The 22757-nt window shown below is 39.1% G+C and overlaps 1 protein-coding gene across 1 annotated transcript in view; it reads right to left on the reverse strand.

Moving 5' to 3' along the window:
• Positions 1-1524: 1524 nt before the first annotated feature.
• The window catches only part of PLXDC2 (plexin domain containing 2), a 414157-nt gene continuing 392924 nt past the window's right edge, over positions 1525-22757 (reverse strand). Inside the window, exon 14 of the mRNA XM_004285697.4 lies at positions 1525-11348. Within this exon, the coding sequence (XP_004285745.1) occupies positions 11232-11348 (117 nt within the window). The 3' untranslated portion in view covers positions 1525-11231. The remainder of the gene's footprint in view (positions 11349-22757) is intronic.

Below are 22757 nucleotides of genomic sequence, written 5' to 3' on the forward strand. Positions count from 1 at the left end.
GTCATCTTTCTAAAGCGGGGTGGTTTCCATGGCACCGCTACTGCAAAATTTTCAAGTGCATCTACTGCTTTGAAGTCATACCCTGAAGGCCTGTGCATGTCATCAGGGGCTTTACTCTCCAGCCTTTCTCTCCTTTCTCCTCTACCCCGGCCGGTCCGTTTGCTCACAGCACCCAAACCTTGGGCTGCCTGTGTTGTCCCCTGCTGAAAGCCTACTCACCTGCCAAGATCCAAGTTCCATACAGAACTGACTCGCTCCTCCTCTGTAACTTCACTGTACTGTGTATTTCTATCCTTGGGCCTATCTACCTTGACCTGCCATTATTTGTTTAAACGTTTGTCTCCCCTACTATACTATAGGCTAATTGAAAACAAGGACTTTATCTTTTTTGTTTGTGGAGCCCTGGAGTCAAGCACACTGCATAGCACAGGATAGACATTCAATGAATGTTAGTTAAAATAAACTGAGGGGGAAAATATTCCTAACTCCATGTCAGAAGGCTCTGATTCTGAAAATAGTGGTTTGGAATAGAGGACCTGTGAGGAGAAGACCTGAATTTATAGGAGATAGATCTACAGCTAATTTAAAAGTTTTATGATTGCCATGAGGTTTTTTTCCTTAACATTTCCACTGCATTATTAAAGAAATGGTACACATTAAAAGCACTGGCCTTAATGTTTTTGTACTGTTAGGGAAAGTTGCATGATTTGCATTAATAACTTTTCCCTTTGGGCATCATAAAACAATTTGCACCATTTAAAATCGCAGTTCTGAATTTACTCCGCGATATCAGAGTTTAATCAGCACAGTCCAAAAGATCCATACAGAGGTAAGATTTTACAAAATCACTCTTGAATTGCACAGAGCAATTGCCCAACCAGCGCCACTGGCTGGGATTCCCGGCACCCTCTGGCACTTGTTTCCTGGTTCCGGGGTTCAGGCCTGTGGGTACTCGGAGCTGTTAAAAGGATAGCCTGAGAGTGGTGGATCAAGAAACAGGGAAAGAATATTTGGACTTCAAAGCATCTCAGTTCAGACATTCTACTTAAATTAGCTGAGAAAGACGTACAAGCCTTTCCAGTTTGGGAAAAGGGGATGGAATAAGAGAGACCCTTCAGCAACTCATTTGGAAAGTCACGGAGGTTCGCGAACCAGGACTAGTGACAGAGGCAGGAGCTGAACTGCAGCCCCTTGACTTATTCCGGCACGAGGATTTTCACTGGCAGCTCAGAGCCCACCTGTCTGGCCCAGAACGACACAACATTTGGGCTCTGTGGGCTGTGAGTGGAGACCAAGTCTCCACCTGGTTGCGGTGACATTCCAGGTGCTCCGTTTTCTATTGTTCACTCTAGTTGGTATCGGTCCCACATTTGGGCGCATTTAGAAACAAAAGGATTTTCTACCCTGTCATTAGCCTGTGGCTCTGGACACTGCAGGTAGATTTTCTTCCACAATAGGTAATACGTTTCAAAAGCTAATGTTGGAAAGAAAACAAAAATACATTGAAAGACACGGATAAACATGTTTAAGAAATTAAAACAAAATGATCATTTGTTGTTTTTAATATGTAGTCAAATATGACAGCAGTATTACGCAAATTGCTCCCTTCTCTCCCTTCTAAAAATCCCAAACGTGTTAACTCCAACCGAAAGTGAAAGAAAACATGATTTAATTCTGAAAATTGCAATCGACAGAGAGAACACACATAGCACTTGGTCACCACCAGCTTCCAGATCTTAAAAGATAAATTGTGTCACCATGGCAGTCGATACACTGGCTTTCTTACAAAATTATTACTAGGAAGAAAACCAAAACAAAACAAGATTCCCCACATACTGTAAGCAGAAGAAATGCAGAAAAACTTGGTTTAAGAAGCTGTGTGAGGAGAACGTTAATGAATTATTGCAAACATAATTATCCCCGGTAAAAGATAGATGGCAAATTAATAGACTGTAAGGAAATACATTCAAACTTGATAATTAATCTTACAGTGAAAATAATCAAGAAGCTTGCAGAAGTATGTAGCATCTGAATTACTGAACTTAAACAGAGGATTCCAGTAAAGGTCTTCTGCTATCAGACACCATCAGTGCAAATTCAGATACAATCGTTTTTACATTTGCAGGTTCAGGTATGTCAAGCATGAGGTCATCATGAAGTATGCGAACATTATTTTACCATGAAAAAATGTGGTCTCCGATGTCTCATTGACATGGCAAAGGAAATAGGAATGATGCCCGGAGGACTGGAGTAACTTCAAAATGCTCAGTTTTCCAAGTATTAAATGAAGTTTTGGAAAACCTCAGCAAAATTAACCTTCACCTGGCAGACATGTCCTTGATTTGAAGTCCAGGGCTGTGGAAAACAGAAACGAACTCGCAATGTGATGGGCTCACCCACCGTCTTTCCTTTTGTTTGGGGCTGACTGGGTGTAGAGGGTCGGATTTTCCCCCCAGTGTTCTCTTTCAGCAGCTCCACAGAGAGCTTTGTGATTCTGACAAAGGCTACAATCATATCCACTTCGAAATGCATTTACAAATATTCTCTGCGCTGGTCCAACTGGCGTGAAACACAGACAGCCCTCTGGGTGCCCGGCTTCTCCTCCTTTCACCCTTCAACGTTTCAAATGACTACAGGCAGAATTACCAGAAACAGTAGTAAATTCCTGGCACTGGAAGTTCCCATGATCCCAGCTGGCATGCGAAAAAAAAAAAAAAAAGGCTGTTTCTTTTTCCCCCTGAAAATAATGTACTTCCCAGGCACTGTCCAAATGCCTCAAATGAGGCAAATGAGAGATTTGTTTTGACCAACCAATGAAAAGACTTCCCCCTTCTCAGCTAGGGCCCTGAGATTTAGTTCTAATAAACACAAAGTGTTTGTGTCTAAAGAAACTTAATTCATTTCCCTAAAATGATTTTAACATTTTTCAGCAAGGGAAGCTCTGATTTCACTTGATGGTATTTTCAGAGTAGCCTGGTGGAAGACACTTCACATGAGTTTTTATTTCCCTGCTAAAACTATAACACTCGAGTATATTTTTGTTCAAACTAGCTTTAAAATGGTCGCTTAGGCATGACCACAAAGTCTAGACCATAGGATGGAGTCTGGGTCCCAAGATGGTTAAACTTCACAGAGATCCAGCTCTGGGTCTACAGAACACAGGACCCTTTCTTATCTTTTCCTCAGGAAAATTATTTATATTTTTTATTGTATTTTATTTCCTGTGTGCGGTTGGCTGTCTCATGGTCCCTGGTATAAGGGATTCAAAGAACGTGGTCATGCCTTGTAAGTCAGACGGGGATAAGCAAGAAGCCTCTTTTTGGTCATTACTTGCACCTAAGTAACCCAATTCCCTAGAGCAAAAGCCTTAATGATTTTCGGATTGGTGCCCTAGAAGAGGTACAGGTGGATGATGGCTGAGTTTTAGCTTAAATGAGGACACCTTTACCTTCTGGACGTCACATGTTTCTTAGCATAACTTACAGGATCTGTGCCCCAGTGTCTCAATGTCTGGCCGACTTAAATTTGAGGTGGTCTTCATTGAATATTTATTTGCACATTGCTCTGAAGAAGTTGAAAATTCTGCTTGATAGCATATTTTGATCTTTACTTTTCCCATGAATCATTCCCATCCACCCACTCCTATACCTCTTCCCACGTAACGAACGTCTAAAATTAGTTTCATGCTATGTATCTATTTGATAGGCACAAAAGGTTTACAGCTGCATGATTAGTAAGTGATATTTTGGTCATGAATATATATATATATATATATATTTGTAATGCTAGGGAAGAGACAGAATTTTTTTTTTTTAAAAAAATCAATACTCCAGTGGTAATGAGAGAAGTCACTGAGGTTTTTCTACTGGAATCAACATGAATATATATTTTTTTCTTTAGTCCATTAGGAGAGGCTTTTTTTATTAAAGTAATTCTCAAATGTTAATAGATCTTAGAAATTAGAAAAAGATGAGCACGAGCATATGATTTGCATTAATTTTTTCCAGCTTTTTATTCTGGATTTAAAGTAACATAGACTCTTTCAGTGTGGATAGTGATCTGGAAATTAACAAGAGTGAACACTGAAAAGCCAATGATGATGGGTTCCATAACTTTGTTATGGAGAATCGATTCAAGAATTCAGGCGATTTTACTTGAACAATTATCCTCTTACTGCTTTGCAATAATTATTGTGAGAGCAGTGGGAACTGGATGGTTTAAAAGGTATGTCAGACAGTAATTAGGCAGATACGTTGCAATTTAAGTTGAAATTGGAAGGTCAACTTAATCAAAGCCTTAAGTGTTACCGTAGTGTCTGGTATGACGGTGGTAGAGAAGGAATTCATATACACACTTGAGGATCTCCTCTGTTGGAGTTTTCTGATTTCTGTGATGGTCTTGGGAGAGGTCACGCTGGATGTGCTTGTCAATATTTTATAGCCTTGGACTTCCTAATCAAGGCTTTTAGTCGTGTGTGCATATTAGCAACTTGTAGCAAATAATTAAGAATGTTTCCGAAGTCTGTGTTGGTCTTTTAGCAAAGGAGTAGAGGGAGACCTGTATTCCAGTTAGGGGTTTGTTGTTATTTCTAAGATACTCTTAAGGGGTTGTGTTTTATAACTTCACCAAGTTTTCCAGTTGGTGCAGCACAGACACAAGTACAAACACAGGGTTATTTATAGGAAATTACAGGAATGCTGAAATAAGGCACATTAGATCAGCAGGAACTTTGGCTTGACATATTTAGACATTTGGACATTTCCAACTTTTGATTACTTGGGACAGTCAAATTTTTTTCCCAAAGAGGGGTAATAAAAAATCAATATCAGAGACAGAAAACTCAAGAAAAAAAAGAAATAGAAAGCTCATGCAGATATTCTGAAAATTAGATGGACCGAACGTCAACTTCTATACACATTTGCAAAGCAGGGTGACGAAGCACGGTCTGTAGACATGTGAAATAACCACAAGAAAACTCCTCCAAGTCTCTGAGACACTGAAGTTGTATGACACCAAGTCCCCAACTGAAGCAAAAGTCATTGCAGCAGCTATTTCAGGGTAAAGTAAAAACACCAAACAGCCTTACCTCTCGCTATGAGAAAGTAAATTCCTAAGTTCCAGAGATAACCAATCTTCTGATTTCTCAATACATTTGTAAAACTGAGAGATGGAGAAATAGATAAAGATGACGTCGGGTTGTGGTTAAACTAGTGACTTTTATAGTCTCTTCTAATACAAAGAGTTTCTGATGTCAAGTCTTATTATTAATAAAAAACCTATCTATAATGAAGATTACGTGACAAGAGAAAGAGAAACGTTTATTTTTTCCTCCTGATATATTTTATCCATTAGATAATTCAGTAGTTTTCCCAATCTCACCCCAGAGGACATTTGGCAATGTCTGGAGACATCTTTCGTTTTCGCAGCTGGGGTGTGTGTGTGTATGTGAGCTACTGGCATGTAGTCAACAGAAGCCCGTAGGCTGCCAAACGCCCTATGATGCAAGGGACCACTCCCACCAGCCCATCCCCCATCGAGAATTAGGGGGCCCAACGTGTCAACAGTGCTGAGGTTGAGAAAACCTGAGACAGTCTAATGAATGACAAACAACCACACACACCTAAAGTGCAAGTGTTTCTTTGATCTACTGGTGCTTCTGGAAGACCTTGAAACGATGATGCTGGTAATTCACAAAGCCACACAGAAACATTAGAGTAAGACAGTGAACTGTTCTAACACCTGATCAGGAAGGATTTAAGTGCCCTAGAAAGTCCTCCTGGGCCTGGGACAATTTTGGATGAGTAACTGTTCCTCTTATTAATGAAGTTAACACATCCTTTGAAACACAGCAAACAGCAGAGATGGGCAGTGATGTATCATATTTCAGAAACGTTCCTCAGGCCAATACTTGAGAGTTCCCTATCTAAGTAGAATAGAAATTGGAACTGGAAATTGGATAGAGTAATAGTGATCCCATCCATTTGCAGAGTTGTGTTGGAGGATTTCACCATATTACAATTATCAGTGGACATGCCTGAGCTCTTACTGTTTGTATTTATCACGAGATCTAGCACAGGAACTTGGTTCCCGTAGGTGCTCAACAAATATTTAAGTGAATTGGCTGGTTGAATGAACGAACAAATAAAGAAATGAATCAAAGTGCTCTGTAAAATGTAAAGTGCTCTACAAACACAAGGAAGTAGGAGTATCAAATACATCATGCCACAGACCTCATAGTATTTGCTCAAAAAAGCTTCTTAGGTTCAAATGAATGATGATAATGTAGTAAGAAAACCTGCTATGAAGATTATTAGTTTTCAGGTACGTCTGGGAAGAAATGAAACAAAGGCAGTACAATTTTATACGGCACAAGGTAGTATTGCTAAATTAGGTGGCCACAGGTAGGCGTGAAAGAAAGGGACATGCAAAACCGAATGAAGACTCTGAAATAGCCAGCACTTGAAATTACCGGCTGTTATAAAATGGTACCATTCCTAAGACACACACGTGATGGAGGAATATTGGTCCAATGTTCTCTATCAAAGACAGAACAGAGAGTCAGTATAGCAAGTGAAATTTGCTTTTAGGTAGAGTGTGCCGTCTACGCTGCTTGGCTGGCCTTAAATGCTGATGAAGGGCTGTAGGCAAAGGGAACTGGAACAAAAACAACCAGTCAGGAGTCTTAAGTTCAAGACCCAGTTCTGACGCTGGGAAAATTACTATATCTCCTGGGCCTCAATTTTTCTGATCTGTAAATGAAGAGGTCGGATGAGATGACCTCCAGTGATTCTGGCATATAGATGCTGATGCTAAAAGCTGGAGGCTGGGAAAGTGAAAACAAGAGCAATCTTTGGGAATTAATAAAACACATCATAATAAAATGTCTACAAAATGCTGGAAGAAATGCAAAGCAAAATAACATTTCATAGGAGGAAGAAGCCTCAACCATAGCACCTATTTTTCAGTTAGTCTTACTTAAATATTAATTTCTTATCATAGACGTGTCTTCAACCGAGGCATGGGTTCCAGCAAAACTTGTTCTTTGCCCTGGGCTATAGACACTAAGGGCATTACCAAATTTATACTCCCTCAGAATGAGGAAACAACATGAGAATTTTTTGCCAAAACTAATAAATCATACTAATCTGAGAATATATATTATCTACATATTAGCAACATTTAAATTTATTTTATTCCTTTCATATAGTGTGCATTTGCAAATTTTTACATTTAAAATTAAGTTCCACATATTTTTATATTTTAATGTGACAGCCCCTTACATTTGTGTGATAGGGATAAAACACATATTTGAAATTATTTGTTTGAGATACTTTCTTCTAGAGAAGCCTGCTGGTCAGCTCCTGAGCTTCCCTTTGTTGTGAAGAGAAAACTGGGAAATCAGAAGAAACTAGAGAGGCTCAGTGGCTCTGTACGATAGAGAGCTGAGCCAGAGGAAGGGTGCACACAGGGACTTTGTTGTGGGAGAGGAGGGATAGTTGAGGCTGATGTCATGCAGAGGAAATATTAAGAGAAAATATTAATACGGGAAAAAAAGAATTTAAGCAGTTCTGTGTGGTTTGAGCGGATTCTCCTTTGGCATTTTCTCAAGAACTGTATTGATTTGACTGTCTTTGAATGCTTTTAGGATTGATGGACTTTTTTCCCTTGGAATACAAAGCTGTGCTGGTACTGGACCAACAGATGTGCTTTACATGGCTTCTGTTGACATAAAGTTTTAAAAGTCTATACATTTAGTCAATCTACATAATAATAATCTTGCAAGGAAGACAGGACAAAAATATTTTTATTTTCCAAACTTGCAAATTGAGACTCATGGCGGTTAAAGTGATTTTCCCAAGATAACATAGTGGAGACTCAAAGCTGCGTCAGCTGGGATTCTTTTCATTACTCTACGCTGCCTCTCTGCGAGCAAAAACGCTTAGATAGGCCCAGGAACTATCAAATCTATTTCTTCTCCTCCTCCTTTTCTTCAAGGGGAGGGTGTTAAAAGGAAAGACCTCTACAGCAGTGTTAGTAGAATTTTGCTGCAATGACAGGAGTGTTCTGTGTTGTCCAATATGGTAGCCATGAACCACACGTAACTACTGGGTGCTTGAAATAGGGCTAGTGTGACTGAATTTTTATTTTTATTGAATTTTAATTAATTTAAAGCGCTACACTTGGCTAATGGGTATAATATTGGACAGCACATTCTAGAAGCTCCCTGTGAGAGAGATGAGCAACTGCCCTAGGTATCGCAAACTAAAATAATAATGGGGGATAAACTGTACTTTATTATTTATCTTTAGCTTTCTAGTTGTTAGTATATCTTGAAGTCCAAACCTGTCATAAACAAACCAACACTGTGGTCAAGTGTTGGCTTAAGATATTTTTCTTGACTTTTAGTATCTTTACCTATTCACTAAATGTTTTTACAAATAATTAAGATGAAATAACTAACTTCCTCTGTAGCACCATTTATCTATTTCTCCAGAACGTTGTATGTGTTCCTTTGCTATTCATAATTTGTAAAATTATTTTTATTCTCTCTCTACTATGTTCATAATATATTAAGTAATGTACAGATGCACCCTTTCTAATACATAATATATGTAAAGTCCAAAGCATCAGAGTCCATTCTGACTTTCCAGAAACTTCGTGTATGTCTGCTCTTCCTTTGCAGTAAATGGGCACGAAGAACAAACCAGAGATATAGAGTAGAATGAAAGTTTCATGAAAAAAAGGGATTCAGCCAGCCTTCCTCCTTACCACTAAAAGATTCATAAACAACAGAAACCTCTTACCACCTTTAACTTTGGGTTTGGTTGGGAAGTTTTTCCACACTTCAGCAGCCCTTTTTACCTCTGAAAAGTTTTCCCTATTACTGGGTGCTCTAGTTCATTGAACAATTTAGAGTTTTATGTTATTTTACAGAATTGTCGATGTTTTTGAATCGAAAATGGAAGACGAGCTTCGAAAGGAATAAAGATAACATTACTACTTCAAAGAATTGCAAAAGGAGTTGGATATATATATGCATGACTTATATAACTGTCAATCATCTCCTATTGGAAGCCACACCTAACACAAAAGCCAGTGAAAGAAGCATCATCTTATCCTAGAAGGAATCGTCTATGTGTTCCTTATGTCTTTGTAGAGTACCCGTTGCACCAGTTACATTGGCAAGTCATTTGGTTATTGCTAACTGACCAAACCTACTCCACAAGAAATAAGTTGGGTTATTTCCTATAAACTGAACGTAGCTATAGCAGAGAGATTGTCATCACAACCTTCAATCACCTTGCTTGTCAATTTTTTTGCAATTATTATCTAAGCAGGTTAGGAAAAAATTATCACCCTCATCAGGTACTTAAAAATGTAAAGCAAAATATACTTGATGGAAAATGGCATGAGTTTACATCAGACAATTGTGATGATAAAATATGATACTCTGTCAGTGGACTGATGTCATTCGATGTAGACATGTGTATAGATGCTAAGTTGGTAGTAAAGTGCTGCTTACGAGACATCTCTGCTTCTTGATACCTGAATCTGCAAATGTTGGACACGGTACCCTACAGAAACCAATAGCTTCTTGGCACAAGACATAAGTTTCATGGGTCGAGATGTTGATGAAATTGTACACACAGTACCTGAATTTAACCTTTAGGAGCTCAGTATATATATTAACCACTTTCCTCCTCCAGGGATGAATTTCCTGTCTTCATTCATGGGGAGGTTTCAAAATCTGGACTGTGATTATGAGGCAAATGACAGATCCATCTAAGGAGCTTTTTGCATCTGCTTTATTTCACCAGGGAGGGAAAGGGGTTGATATGAATGGGAGAGCAGATCAAATAGGCAGGAAAATGATGGGCACTGCAACTAATTGAACCACTTCTGCTAAGTGACATAAAAATATTCTAATATTAAGGATTATTTTACAACTCTATGGAAGTATGCAGTAATGCATCTCGCATTTGTTTTGTCTTGATGACAAAATGCACTGAGTCACAAGAGCCTGCCTTGTGTTAGTTATAAACAAAATATATTTATATATATATTTATGTAACTACTATGTGCTTTAAAGAAAATTACTGTATGATTCAGCAGGGTTCTTTCCTTCTTTTTATCGCCAGGGATGTGCTGCCTTGAATGGCTTCTTAGATTGGAATTGACAATGAAATGGGCCTTTCGGACTGAAACGGCAAAACGTAAAAAGCGGAAACAAAAACCCCATGTGTTTAGAATCCCTTAACGTTTTTGCCTCAAAAACGATTAAGGAACTCTTCGTATTGTTTCCTTCTGTTTCCTTCAGCCAAGAGCAACTGTGGCTTCATAGGACTTCACAGTGGGCGGTGGAGGCAATATTTCTTAAAACAAATCAGATGTTTAACTCTGAGGCAGGGGAACCAGAAGCCTCCTTTGCCTCTCCCTCCTTTCTCACACTTAGCTAAAAGGCTGCGATTCTGTCACTGCTCATAGAGTGGGCAACCAGAACAAGGAAGACGGAGGTGGAGTCAGAACCTCCAGGACAGGTAAAAGATTCATCCTGTAAAGTGATGAACTTGTTGGAACAGGTGGGTCTAGACCAGAAAAACAAAACCCTTTAGCCACATGTCTGGTGAAAAGACAGAAAAACCTCTTATTTTGTGTTTGGTTTTGCTCCTGCATCAGCTCCTTTTCTCAGCAAACTGAAATATTCATCATTGCTCTTTTGAGTGAATGGGTTCAGGCTGTGGAACACAGTTATCAGAGAAGAATATTTGAACCAAGGTGTAGATCCCTCGTGAACTAAAGCTTTATTATTTTTTGTCTTGATCCCTTTGCAACCCTGCACCTTAAGCCAACAGCATTGTAATCTTGTCATATTTCTGATAAGTCCACAGGAGATGTGCTGAGTGAACTATAGAGGTCATTCCACTAGGGAATTCTACGTTCAGTGGTAATAGGTATCCTCTATAAGTTTTAGGGTTTTTATTTTTTAACCCTTCCTGGGCTGGGCTTGTCCAGAAATCTCATCTCCTTCTGACTACAGCAGCTTAGGGCTTGTGTGTGTGTGTGTGTGTGTGTGTGTGTGTGTGTGTGTGTGTGTGTGTGTGTGTGTGTGTGTGTGTGTGTGTGTGTGTGTGTGTGTGTGTGTGTGTGTGTGTGTGTGTCTTAAAGGTATAGGCAAATTTTTAGTCTTAACACCTGTAAGCCAGCACTGGTGCTGTTCTGTCCTAGAAATTTTAGCACTGCTCTGATACAATAAAACCTTCTTTCTCTCCAACTGGTTCAACCTCAGCATAGGCAGGATGGCCAGAACCTCTTCGAAACTTCATCGCAGGCCATCTGCTTGGGCGTCTCTGAAACAGGAAATGTAAAATAGTGAACACCAGGGCGATGGTCATATCATAAGAAAAATATATTCGCCAAATATTTTAGATGAACTTCTGATTTAAATTTAGTAACATATTGAATGATCTCATTACTGCCATGGTTGGCATTATACATGCTCAAAGCACTCTCCATTATGGCAGTACCAGAGCCTCCCAGGTGACAGTCCCTTGGCCATACCTCCCCCCACAGGACTGAGAGCTTCTCAAAGGCATGGTTTATGCCTTATGCATATTTATGTCTAAAAGACTCCATAAGTGTCCAAATATAACTAAGCAAAAGTGAACGGTCATAAAAAACAAATCTTCTTAATGTATAGCCACTGACGCTTTCTCTTCTCTAGAAGTTAATAATGATATCACTTCATTTCACTTATTAATTCACTCAAAAACTTAAGGCCATAAAATTCTACACAGTTCTTAGAAGTGTGCTTCGAATTTGGTGCTAGACTTCCTAGCAAAAAGAACCTCCCTCCAAAACAAAACAAAAACTAATAGATCGATCACATTAATATTAAGCTAAGAATTCCCATAGATGACTTTTGTGTTTGAAAATTAACAGATGTCGTGCCCTGAAAACTGAATCCAACATCAGAGGGCACAATCTCAAACCTATGTAAATAGTTGCACATGTAGACACTGGTCCTAAAATACAGGTTATTTGTATTGACACTTCTCCCCAGCACTGGGTCCATCAAATAAACCTTCTGTGATTTACAAATAGAAGTGCTAAAATGAATTATTAAGTTCCAAGAGCAGAAGACACTAAAAGGCATTTCGCGGCCACAGTGACACTAGAAACTATTACTCCATTTATCAGAGTGCTTGCAGTTTTGGAGTAAATAAAACGATAAATATTAAAGGAAGTTTATTTCTATCTAAAGCATTTCAATGTGAAAAATGTTAAATATCAGTGTAGATATACAGGCATTTAGCAGCTTTCTAGATTTGCCAATTACATTCCACTGTCATGATTAATGGCTGTAACATCAGGCAGGAATGACTATTAGCTCTACCTTCTGGAAAGATACCAATCACGGTCATTGCATCCTGCCTACTAATAATATTATGTGCTGTCTATACAACATTATGTGGTCAGAATGCTTTATATTTATTAGCTGATTAAGTCCCATGATGCAAGTGAAACTGAATTATCTTTACTTTCCAAGAGAAGAAGGTAAACCTGAGAGGGCTAAAGGGCAAAATAGCGTGTCTGTTGGAACTAAAAATCATCATCAATGGAAATATACTAATCGTTTCTAGGGAGATGGACCCTGTAATTTATGGTCACTCCTGTTTGCGGGAAAATGCCAACAGGCTCACTCTTTAGAACCCCCACTCTGGTTTCAGTTACTTCACCACTGGGCTTCTTAGGGCACAGCTGCCCTGTCTTTCTCTGAGTGAAGCAGTACCACTAAGTCTGTTCTGAAGTCCCACCTTCCAAGGCCCACCTGGCCTGTGGGTCCGGCGGGCAAGTACAGCCCTGTGAAGCAGCACAAGTTTACAACTCAGCACATAAAGACGCTGTGCTACAGGTGACCATGAAAAAGGAGTGCGGATTACCATCAAGAAGACAACAGACAGCAGGTGCTAGCGAGGATGTGATGGAACGGGAGGGAATCCTTAGGCACTAGGTGGGAGTGTAGATTAGTCCAACCACTAGGGAAAACAAGAGGGAAGTCCCTCAAAAGGTTAAAAATAGATGATCCAGCAATTCCACTTCTGGTATATACCCAAAGGAAATGAAAACAGGAGTTTGAAGAGATAAATGCACTCCCATGTTTATTGCAGCATTATTCACAATAGCCAAGATATGGAAACAACCTGAATGTCCATCAGTGGATAAACGGATAAAGAAGAGGCGGTATATAGAGTGGGATATACACAGTGTGATATTATTCTGCCATGAGAAAGGAGGACATCCTGTCATCTGTGACAACATGGATGGACCTTGAGCACATTATGCTAAGCGAGACAAGTCAGAGAAAGACAAGTACTGTATGATATCACTTATGTGTGGAATCTAAAAAAGTCAAAGCTAAAAGAGTAACAAAAAGTAAAACAGTGGTTACCAGGCAATGGGGGGGTGGGGAGATAAGATTGATGGAATTTAAGGGTATATGCTTGTAATGGGTATTAAATAATATTGTACTGTAAGTATGTAATGCAATAAATGTCATTACAACAGCAACCATATTATGATATATAAATGTATCAAAGTAACATGCTGTATGCCTTAAATTTACACAACTTCAAATTTATCCAATAAAAAAATAAAAAGGAGCACCATTAATGAGAATGTTGATGATTGTGAAAGTTATATTAAGCTCTTAACCGTATTTCATGCAGTTAGTAGGTAATTTACATACACTATCTCATTTAATGTGTACAACTCAATCATTTACCTTTCGCACAAACCTAAAAAGCTAGCAAATGGCAGGTCCAAGATTTAAAATGAGATCTGTCTACGTCCAAAGTTAATTCTCCCCGCTGCAGAAATTAGTTCTTAAAATTCAGTAGTTCGTGTATAACCTATCTGAAATTTGTGAACATGGCTCTATTTTTATTTCAATCTTAAACTACAACATTACCAACAACTTCAGGATTCTGTTAATAAGTCAGAATGACTAAGTTAATAATTTTCTTAGGTGAAAAGACTGAAGGATTATTGATAATGTTTATCATGTTCTTTGTGGACTCATCACAGAGGTTCTCAAAATTGAAAGTACCAAAGTATTGGACAATGGAGCTTCCTCTGTTAACCCAGCACAGAACTTATTTTCTGAATTAACTGCATATCCTTAAAGAAAATTTCTTTTGATTTACCACTACTCATTGTAGAAAAAAAAATACCCCAACAAGATTTAAAATCACTAGAGATCCTACCACCCACACATAATTTGGTTCAACTATCAGTGTACATCACTTGTATGCATTTCTAGAAACATTAAATCATTGCAAATACTGTTTTATGGACTCCTTTATTTCCAATTAAGAGCACAAAAAAATTTATGAACTATCCCTCTACAAAGTAAGTGTCTGTAGAGCAAACTACTTATAACTCAATATGATTTATACAGTCAATTTGATTTTGAGATTTTTTTTCCAGATTTTTTGATAAAATAAATAATGTTACAGTGAATACTTTTGCCGCTAACCTGATGGGAATAAAATTATTGGGCCAAAGAGAATGCACAAATTATTTACTAAAAACGCCTGAAATGTCTAACATGGTGCTAGAAGCCATGTTGAAGGAAATGTGACCAAAGAAAGGTATGAAACGTGGTTTCCACACGGGAGATAAAAACCATTTCAGGGGAAAGGGATACATTGAGGTAAGACTTAATAAAGCCCTCAAATAAGCATTCTACAGATGAACAAGCTAGAATAGGTATAATCCAACTACAAAATTATTCAAGACTCCTATTTGTGCAAAACTGAAAATTTTATATTGACTCCTAGAGCTTTTGACCAGATGAAAATAGAGGGTATTTCCCATAATAATATGTTAAAATTTACAGTGAAATCTAATAGATGTCATGCAGCTGGGGTTTTAAACATTTGGTCCGATTTTACATTCTTTTACAATTCCTTGATATCTCAATTCTAGCCCTAAAAATACCAGAGTCATACATTTACCAAAATTCTGCTTCCTTTCTAGAATGCTTTCACATATCACAGATAAATTATATGATCTTAAATAAATCACTTGATCTCTCTGGGCCTTTGTTTCCTTATCTGTAAAATGATATCTGAGGATTTGTCCTCTAAAACTGTAGGATCCTTATGCTTGCTTCCCTGAGATAACGGACTTGAACACCGGAGAGAAAAATTATTTAAAAACTCCTCTGGGTCGTGGTTCTCCTGACCATTGTCCCTCCTGCCTTCCTGCACTAACTTTTAGGGTCCCTAAATTTAAAGGAAATCTATGTAAATTAGTCCTAACTGACGTCGTTTTCCTAGGTCAATCTGTAATTGTTCAGAGATTTCCTTATATAAATGAAAAAAGGGGGCAGTTCTGTGACTTCCACAGAATGACTGAATGTTTAGTTCTCATAGAACAATCTTTAAGGTTGGTGCTATAACATGAGACATCTATCCAATGGACAAAGAATGGGCATCATGTCTGGCTCTGCCATGAAGTATGACGGACTGGTCACAACCCAGCACTTAATACTTTTTTCTTGAGGCTGAGACATGTCCAAATCTGTGTTCTTTTTAGAATGGCTAATTCAAATGGTTACAGAAACTGATGGGGGGGGGGCACAGGGTCACGTGCTAACAGAGCAGGATCTATGCTGAAAATGGAAAAATTCGAACCAGACTGTAATGTTAATTCATTACAGAGATTCAGGGTGTCATGCCTTAAAACAGGACTGGGTGTAATGCGTGGGTATCTCTAATTTCATTTCTGAGAATTATTTATGCGATTAATCAAATTCAGAAGTAAATGTTCACACTGATATGTTGGCACTGGGGTGGGCCGTGAAAGCAGGTATTCTCCCTAATTACTCCTTCAGAACTATTAATTGAACAGCCATCCAGATCTGTCTCAATGGTCTGTGGCAAGATAATTAGCTGAAATATCCACAAGCAAACCTGCAGGGTACCCTCCGTTAGTAGTGTAAACAATACTGCAGCTGGAGACCTGTCTCCAATCTCGGAGAGCAAAGCGGATAGTGCTTTTTATGGGTTGGATGAACCCTTGAAAGGCAGTTACTAGGCGTGAGTGTGAAAGACAAGGGGTTAATTTTGAAATTCAAGGCCCAGCTAGAAGACACCTGTGGTGCCTGATGGCGTTTGACAAGCAGTTGTTCTGAAATTTCTAGTATTTCTTCAGTAAACAGTAGGAAGTGGAAAGAGGCTGGCATCCTGAGGCACAGACAGCATCTCGGTCCCGTCACTTCCCAGCACAAGACTCAGGCACAGTCGCATGTTTTGTTACTTAGCTTCCCCATTTGGAAAATGAAATGAACTGGATGATTGTTTTCTCAAGATTTTCTTTTCTTTTTTAATTAAAAAAAAAATTAAGCCATAGACCCTTTGTCCCAATGAAATTTTACCTGGAAGCCCAAACAGGATCACTCAGAGTATAGGTCTCTCTTCATTGTGATGGAGGAAACCCTGCTCACACGCTCCCTGAGCCCTCGGGGGGGCAGGGGGGGAGCTATGGATCCTATACCTTCTAGAGCATGTTTTTGGAAACTATAGAATGAAATCTGCATTTCTCACACTTGCATACAAATCACAAGGGATCTTGTTAAAATGCAGATTCTGATTCAGCAGGTCTGGGGAGAGGCCCGGGACTCTGTGTTTCTAACAAGGTCCCAGGTGATGCTGCTGCTACTGGTCAGTTGGAACTGCAAGGGAAATGCTTCTCTACAGCCTCTGCAATCAGGAGCATTCTTTAAAAGTGGGGGGAGGAAAAAATATTGAACTTTAACTTTCCTTGAGTCTCCAGTGGATCTTTGTGGAAACTGATGTGTTCATACAACTGGGTCAACCTTTCCATATTTAGCTTTGATCACTTTTGACTGTCCAGAGGAAGGGAATCTTTTCTCTTTTTCATACTTCTAAGTACAAATTATTCTCTAATCTCCTTATTTTGGGTTGAATATTATTTCAACACAGGTTACTTTCAGTTGTAAATCTGGGTTGCCAGATTTAGCCAGATTTAGCAAATAAATCTACAGGACAACAGTTAAATTTGAATGGTAGATAAACAATGAGTAATTTTTTAAAACTATACTTCCTGGGACATATTTATGCTAAAAAATTACTCGTTGTTTATTTGAAATTAAAATTTATTTAAGTGTCCTGTATTTGATTTGGCAAACCTATCCATAGGAAAACACAATATAATGGCTCTGGGCCCTGGCCAAACTTGCAATCTAATTAAAATAAATGACTCCTGTTTGTGGCCGTGTCTCTTTGCTTCATGAATTGTAGGTCACTTTTTTCTTAAAAAGAGTAACTCAAATGGATTTGTCTATCTTTTGGTGTGGCCAAGAATTCTAAGCAATAATTCTTGTGTGAAGCAAAGTCTGGGTGTTGTTTTTTTTTTTTTAATTTTTATTGGAGTGTAGTTGATTTACAGTGTTGTGTTAGTTTCAGGTGTACAGCAAAGTGAGTCATTTATACATATACATATATCCACTCTTTTTTGGATTCTTTTCCCATATCGGTCATTACAGAGTACTGAGTAGAGTTCCCTGTGCTATACAGTAGGTCCTTATAAGTTACCTATTTTATACATACTAGTGTTTATATGTCAATCCCAATCTTCCAATTTACCCCTTCCCCCTACCTTACACCCTGGTAACCATAGGTTTGTTTTCTACATCTGTAACTCTATTTCTGGGTGTTTTTTTTACACATTCTCTACTCATCCTATTTTGGTTGCTTTTCCTCATGTAGAAGTTGTTTTACTGTCCTGCAGTTGCCCCTTTTCCAACCTAAAATTATGACTTGCCAGTGGTCTGTTGCCTTCATTCTAGAACTGTGCTGTGGATAATCCTGAAGAATTAGTTAATACAACCATAGTTAATATATGCCCAAGATGAAAATTGTCCCAAAGCATGTGAAGAACAGCTATTTACTGGGAATAACAAAATCATCATATTACTCACATAATTTTCCAAACGCAAAAGTATTCTTAAAGGGGGAGGGACAGGTCGGGAGTTTGGGATTGACATGTACACACTGCTATATTGAAAATAGATAACCAACAAGGACCTACTGTATAGCACAGGGAACTCCGCTTGGTATTCTGTAATAACCTAAATAGGAAAAGAATTTGAAAAAGAATAGATACGTGTATAGATATAACTGAATTACTCTGTTGTACAGCTGAAACTAATACAACATGGTTAATCAACTATACTTCAATATAAAATAAAAATTAAAAAATAAAATGAAATTAAGTGATTTTCTATTGGCTCCTAAATTACGTACAAATTCTTTAATATGGGGAGAAAGATCTTTCAATCACACAGCTCAAACACTTAATGTCCATTTGTTTTTAATAGCCCAGTGGATTTCAGACATGACTAAAAATAACATTACTTGGGGAGATTAAAACAAAAGTATTGAAGTCAAAGCCCACCTTGGCCAACTGATTTAGAATCTCTCGCTGGGGGCCAGGCAGGTGAATTTTTTAAAAAAGTTCTTTGGGTCAGTCAGATGCACAGTGAGGGTTGAGAGCCACTTTCCATGTCTACATCCCATGCCTTCCTACTCCGAGCCTTGGCCTGTGGTTCTCCCCTAAACTGGAATGCCACTTAGTTCATCATTTTTACTTATACAAACACTATCCACTTCACATTATTTCTGAGAAAGATTTCTGGATTCCTACCTACAGATGAGAAGTTACTTTTCATTCTCCTGCGTTGTCTGAGACATTTCCTGATATTCTAGCTACATCTCTTGTCACATTTTAGCACACGTTGTGGTTGTTTATGTGGTTGCATACATGTACTATATGTATCTGTCCTTGGAGTCAAAGTCATATCTGTTCAACTCTGAAATAGCTGTGGCAGTGGTGTACTGAAGATATCTGACATCTGGAGTAGATCCTTTTTGTAACGTCTGCCTCCTCTGCAAGACAACATTATTTTCAGTCATAATCAGAAAAGGAAATGAATAATAATAATGGCCAGAAAAGAAGCAGACACTGAAAACCTTCCTGTTTTGAACTTCATAGACATAATCACACCAGCAAAAGACATTACAAATAAAAAACAAAACAAATATTACTGTACAAAAAGGGAAGATGCAAATGACAAGGTGTTTCTGAAAAAAAGGGGAAAAGACAGACGAGGGAATATTGCCGAATGAGTGAGGACCAGATTCAGAGAACGATTTGCACTTTGCAATAATAGAATTGAAGTAACCCAAGTTCTTTTTCTTTGTCTTTACAACCATAGTGCCATCGTTCTTTCTTTTGAATCTACTGTTTTAACACAGATGCGTGTAGTACTCTGTGGGTTGGAGACCCGTTGATCCTGAACACGTACAAGGAACTCCAGATGGAGTCATGATTCAAAAGAATTCATTTATTCTCTAAATGAATGCATGCAGCTGAGTCGGCTGTGAGGCGCCGAGCGTGTAGCTGGGAGTTCTCTGAATTAAGTTTCATGTAGAAGACAATATTCATCAAAGGAAAAGTAAGAAAACCGTGCTCAGTTGAAGTTTACATATATGCTATGTTAGTAAAGCTCAATAGTGACTGAATCAACTCTTCAGACCTTAGATCAGCAAAAGTTTTTAACACAATTTAGAATTTCAGGTACACAGTGATAATAAAAATCTCACCTTTTTTAGTCAGTTCTATTGCAATTATACCATTCTCTATAGACAATGCGCCCCCTCATGACCTGCACCTGGGGCAGATTGCCCTCAAAGCCCTACCCTGGGCTCCGCATTGATCTACCACGTCTAGCAAAGTGTGATGCACAAGGAGATTCACGAGTGTTCGTACAGACTTGCACAGATCTTCTACAGTTTATGCCCCGTGAGAGACTCAGCACACAGAGACTTTTTTCCTCTTTTGCCTTCAACCCATTATTGGGCATTTTGTTGCCCCAAATAAGAATGACTGGTTAATAGTGACTATTAGCGCATTCATGTGGATATAACTGCATTCAGTCAGCCAATAAAATTTCTATTTAAGCACCTATATGTAAAACACAACACTAAGCTTAAGGCATTTAAAGTATATTAAGGGAAAATAAGGTATTTGCATACAAAAGCTTGAATACACTTGAAGCTAAAAATGCAGACAAGGGATTTGATTACTCAGTATAAGGTCAAGTATGTGCTGAAAGTATTTAAAAGTAAATTTTATGAGTTTGGAGGAAAGAGGTCTTTTGGATTTGAGTCATCAGAGATGGTTTCATGAGAAGATTGAACATGAAGAGAGGACAGAATGAAACTCTCAGTGCAGACTGCCGGCTGCTTGCCACTGGTTTTTTGTGCTTTGTTTTTCCCCTCTACTTTATCCCCTCCAGCAACTTTAATAACTTCAACATTCTCTTCTTCAGGATTCCTCCTCAGTCGTTTTGAAAATATCCACTTTTATCTCTTCTATATTGCTCGTTCTATCTTATCTCAAAACAGCCACCTCCAAGGCCTGGCCATCTCACGGCACTGCACTACCTCTAATTCCTTTAAATTAAGTTCTCTCATCCTCATCTTAAATCCTCATCTCCTACATTTTCCTATTCCAGACCCTAAGCTGTCACAACTACTGCAGAAAAAAGTTACATATTCACGTTAACCCAGCCCCAAAGAATTGAGGCAGGAGATAGATGGGCCCCAGGCTGAGCAAATGGAGTTCGTCCCCTTTGGACAGAAACTCAATAATAGCAGGAAAATTGGAGAGGCTGAGCCCTGCCCAGATAAAAGACAAGAGACCACATATTTCTCATTCTGGAAGTCAAGGAGACCTTCCCAACTAGAAACCTCCTTGGAGGTCAAAAGGGGCGTAATGTCAATTTATCCATAGGCCTCTTTGCTGGAATCCATCTTGGCTAAGAGATGCACGTGCACACATGGGAGAATCCTGAGATATACCAAATACGGACTCAGAACCAGGCAAATCAAAGTGACGGGCCAAAGGAAACCTGGAAGAAATGCCCCATATAAGTGATTCAAACTACCACGAGAGCACGACTCTCTCTCTGAGTCTCCCCCATGTGTCTATCCAGATGTACTCTTTTCCTCCTAATAAACACTTTACTTGTTTCACTACTTTCCGTCCTTGTGGGAATTCTTTTCTGCAAAGTCAGAGGGCCAGGGCCTTGTCACTGACCACTAGTCTAGTGGCTAGGATTCGGTATCTCACCGCCGCGACCCGACCTCAATCACTGGCCAGGAACTGAAACCCTGCTTCAAGCAGCTGTGGGCCGAGGCCACCTGAGATCAGAATCCCACTCTTTCAATTGGGAACTCATTGATTCACTCTTCTCTTGTTAAATCCTCATGATACACCCAGACTCCATCCAATCCTAATTCGTGCTGTCCTCTCTCAATCTCATATTTCATCACCCATTTTTACTGAGAAGACGAAGCCATTAAGGTGCTAACCCTTTCCCCTCTCTCTTCACTAACGCCTTCATATCTACTCATCCTTTCTTCTTACCTGAAATAAAAAGATAGTCTTCCTCCTTGCATAGTTAATTGCATTTCCTACTCAATCCTGTCTCTACTTCATCCCTCCCTCCTTCCCAAGCACCTTAAAAAAAAAATCCGTTTTTTTCTTTACCTTATGCCTATACTCAACATCAGAAAACCAAAAAACCAAAAAACCACCTTTACTTGATGTTTTTTTGTAGCCTCATTACTAAATCTCTCTTGAATGTCTGACTGAATCCACTGCCTTCACATTACACCACCAATTTTACCCCCTTAAATCTGATGTCTGCTCCTTACCTTGAAACTGCGTCCTCACGGGTGACAAATAATCTCTTTGTCAAGTTAGTACCTTTTTTCTCTTCTAATTCTTTGGTGCCTCTAGAGCCCTTTATACTGCTGCCTACTCTTCATTTTTGATACCTTCCCTTGACGGTATATTTCCTTGCATCTTGGGTTTTTTTCTTTTGTTATGCCTTTCTTTGTTTTCTTTTACCTTTTACACTTGTCTCCTTCCCTGGTTTATGAATGCTATATTTTAACATGTCCTAAGGGAGCCAGGAGCTCTCTGATCTCTCTTCCCCGTAGCATTCTTTATTCTCTTGGGGTTCAATTCTCACTATTGTAACTTGCACATTTTCTCACTCGACTGCTTTATCTTAATCCATTCCTTATCTTCAGTTGCTTTTTTTTTTTTTTGTGGTATGCTGGCCTCTCACTGTCGCGGCCTCTCCCGTTGCGGAGCACAGGCTCCGGACGCGCAGGCTCAGCGGCCATGGCTCACGGGCCCAGCCGCTCCGCGGCATGTGGGATCCTCCCGGACCGGGGCACGAACCCGTGTCCCCTGCATCGGCAGGCGGACTCTCAACCGCTGCGCCACCAGGGAAGCCTTTCAGTTGCTTTTCTGAAGAGGCCCAATTGTGATTTGACCATCAGCTCAAACCAAACATGCTTAAAATCCACCCCCATCACTTTCTTTCCTAAACTAGCTTTGTCCTCTGATGTTTCTAATTCTGTGGCTAGAAAATTTAATTTCCCCGTGTCTCAGCTTTCGTACTTTGGAATTATCTTTCCTTCTTTCTCTTCACCCCACACATTCGATTCAAAGAATCAGGACACTCTCCCCACCTTTACCATAAATTAGCTATAGGAGTTTTGGAATCGCTTAATTTCTGGGACTCTCAGTTACTTTCTCTGTAAAACAGGCATATAACAAACGCCTACATTTACGGACCTCACTGAGAATCA

The sequence above is a fragment of the Orcinus orca genome, chromosome 2 (assembly GCF_937001465.1).
Source record: "Orcinus orca chromosome 2, mOrcOrc1.1, whole genome shotgun sequence".
Lineage (NCBI taxonomy): Eukaryota > Metazoa > Chordata > Mammalia > Artiodactyla > Delphinidae > Orcinus > Orcinus orca.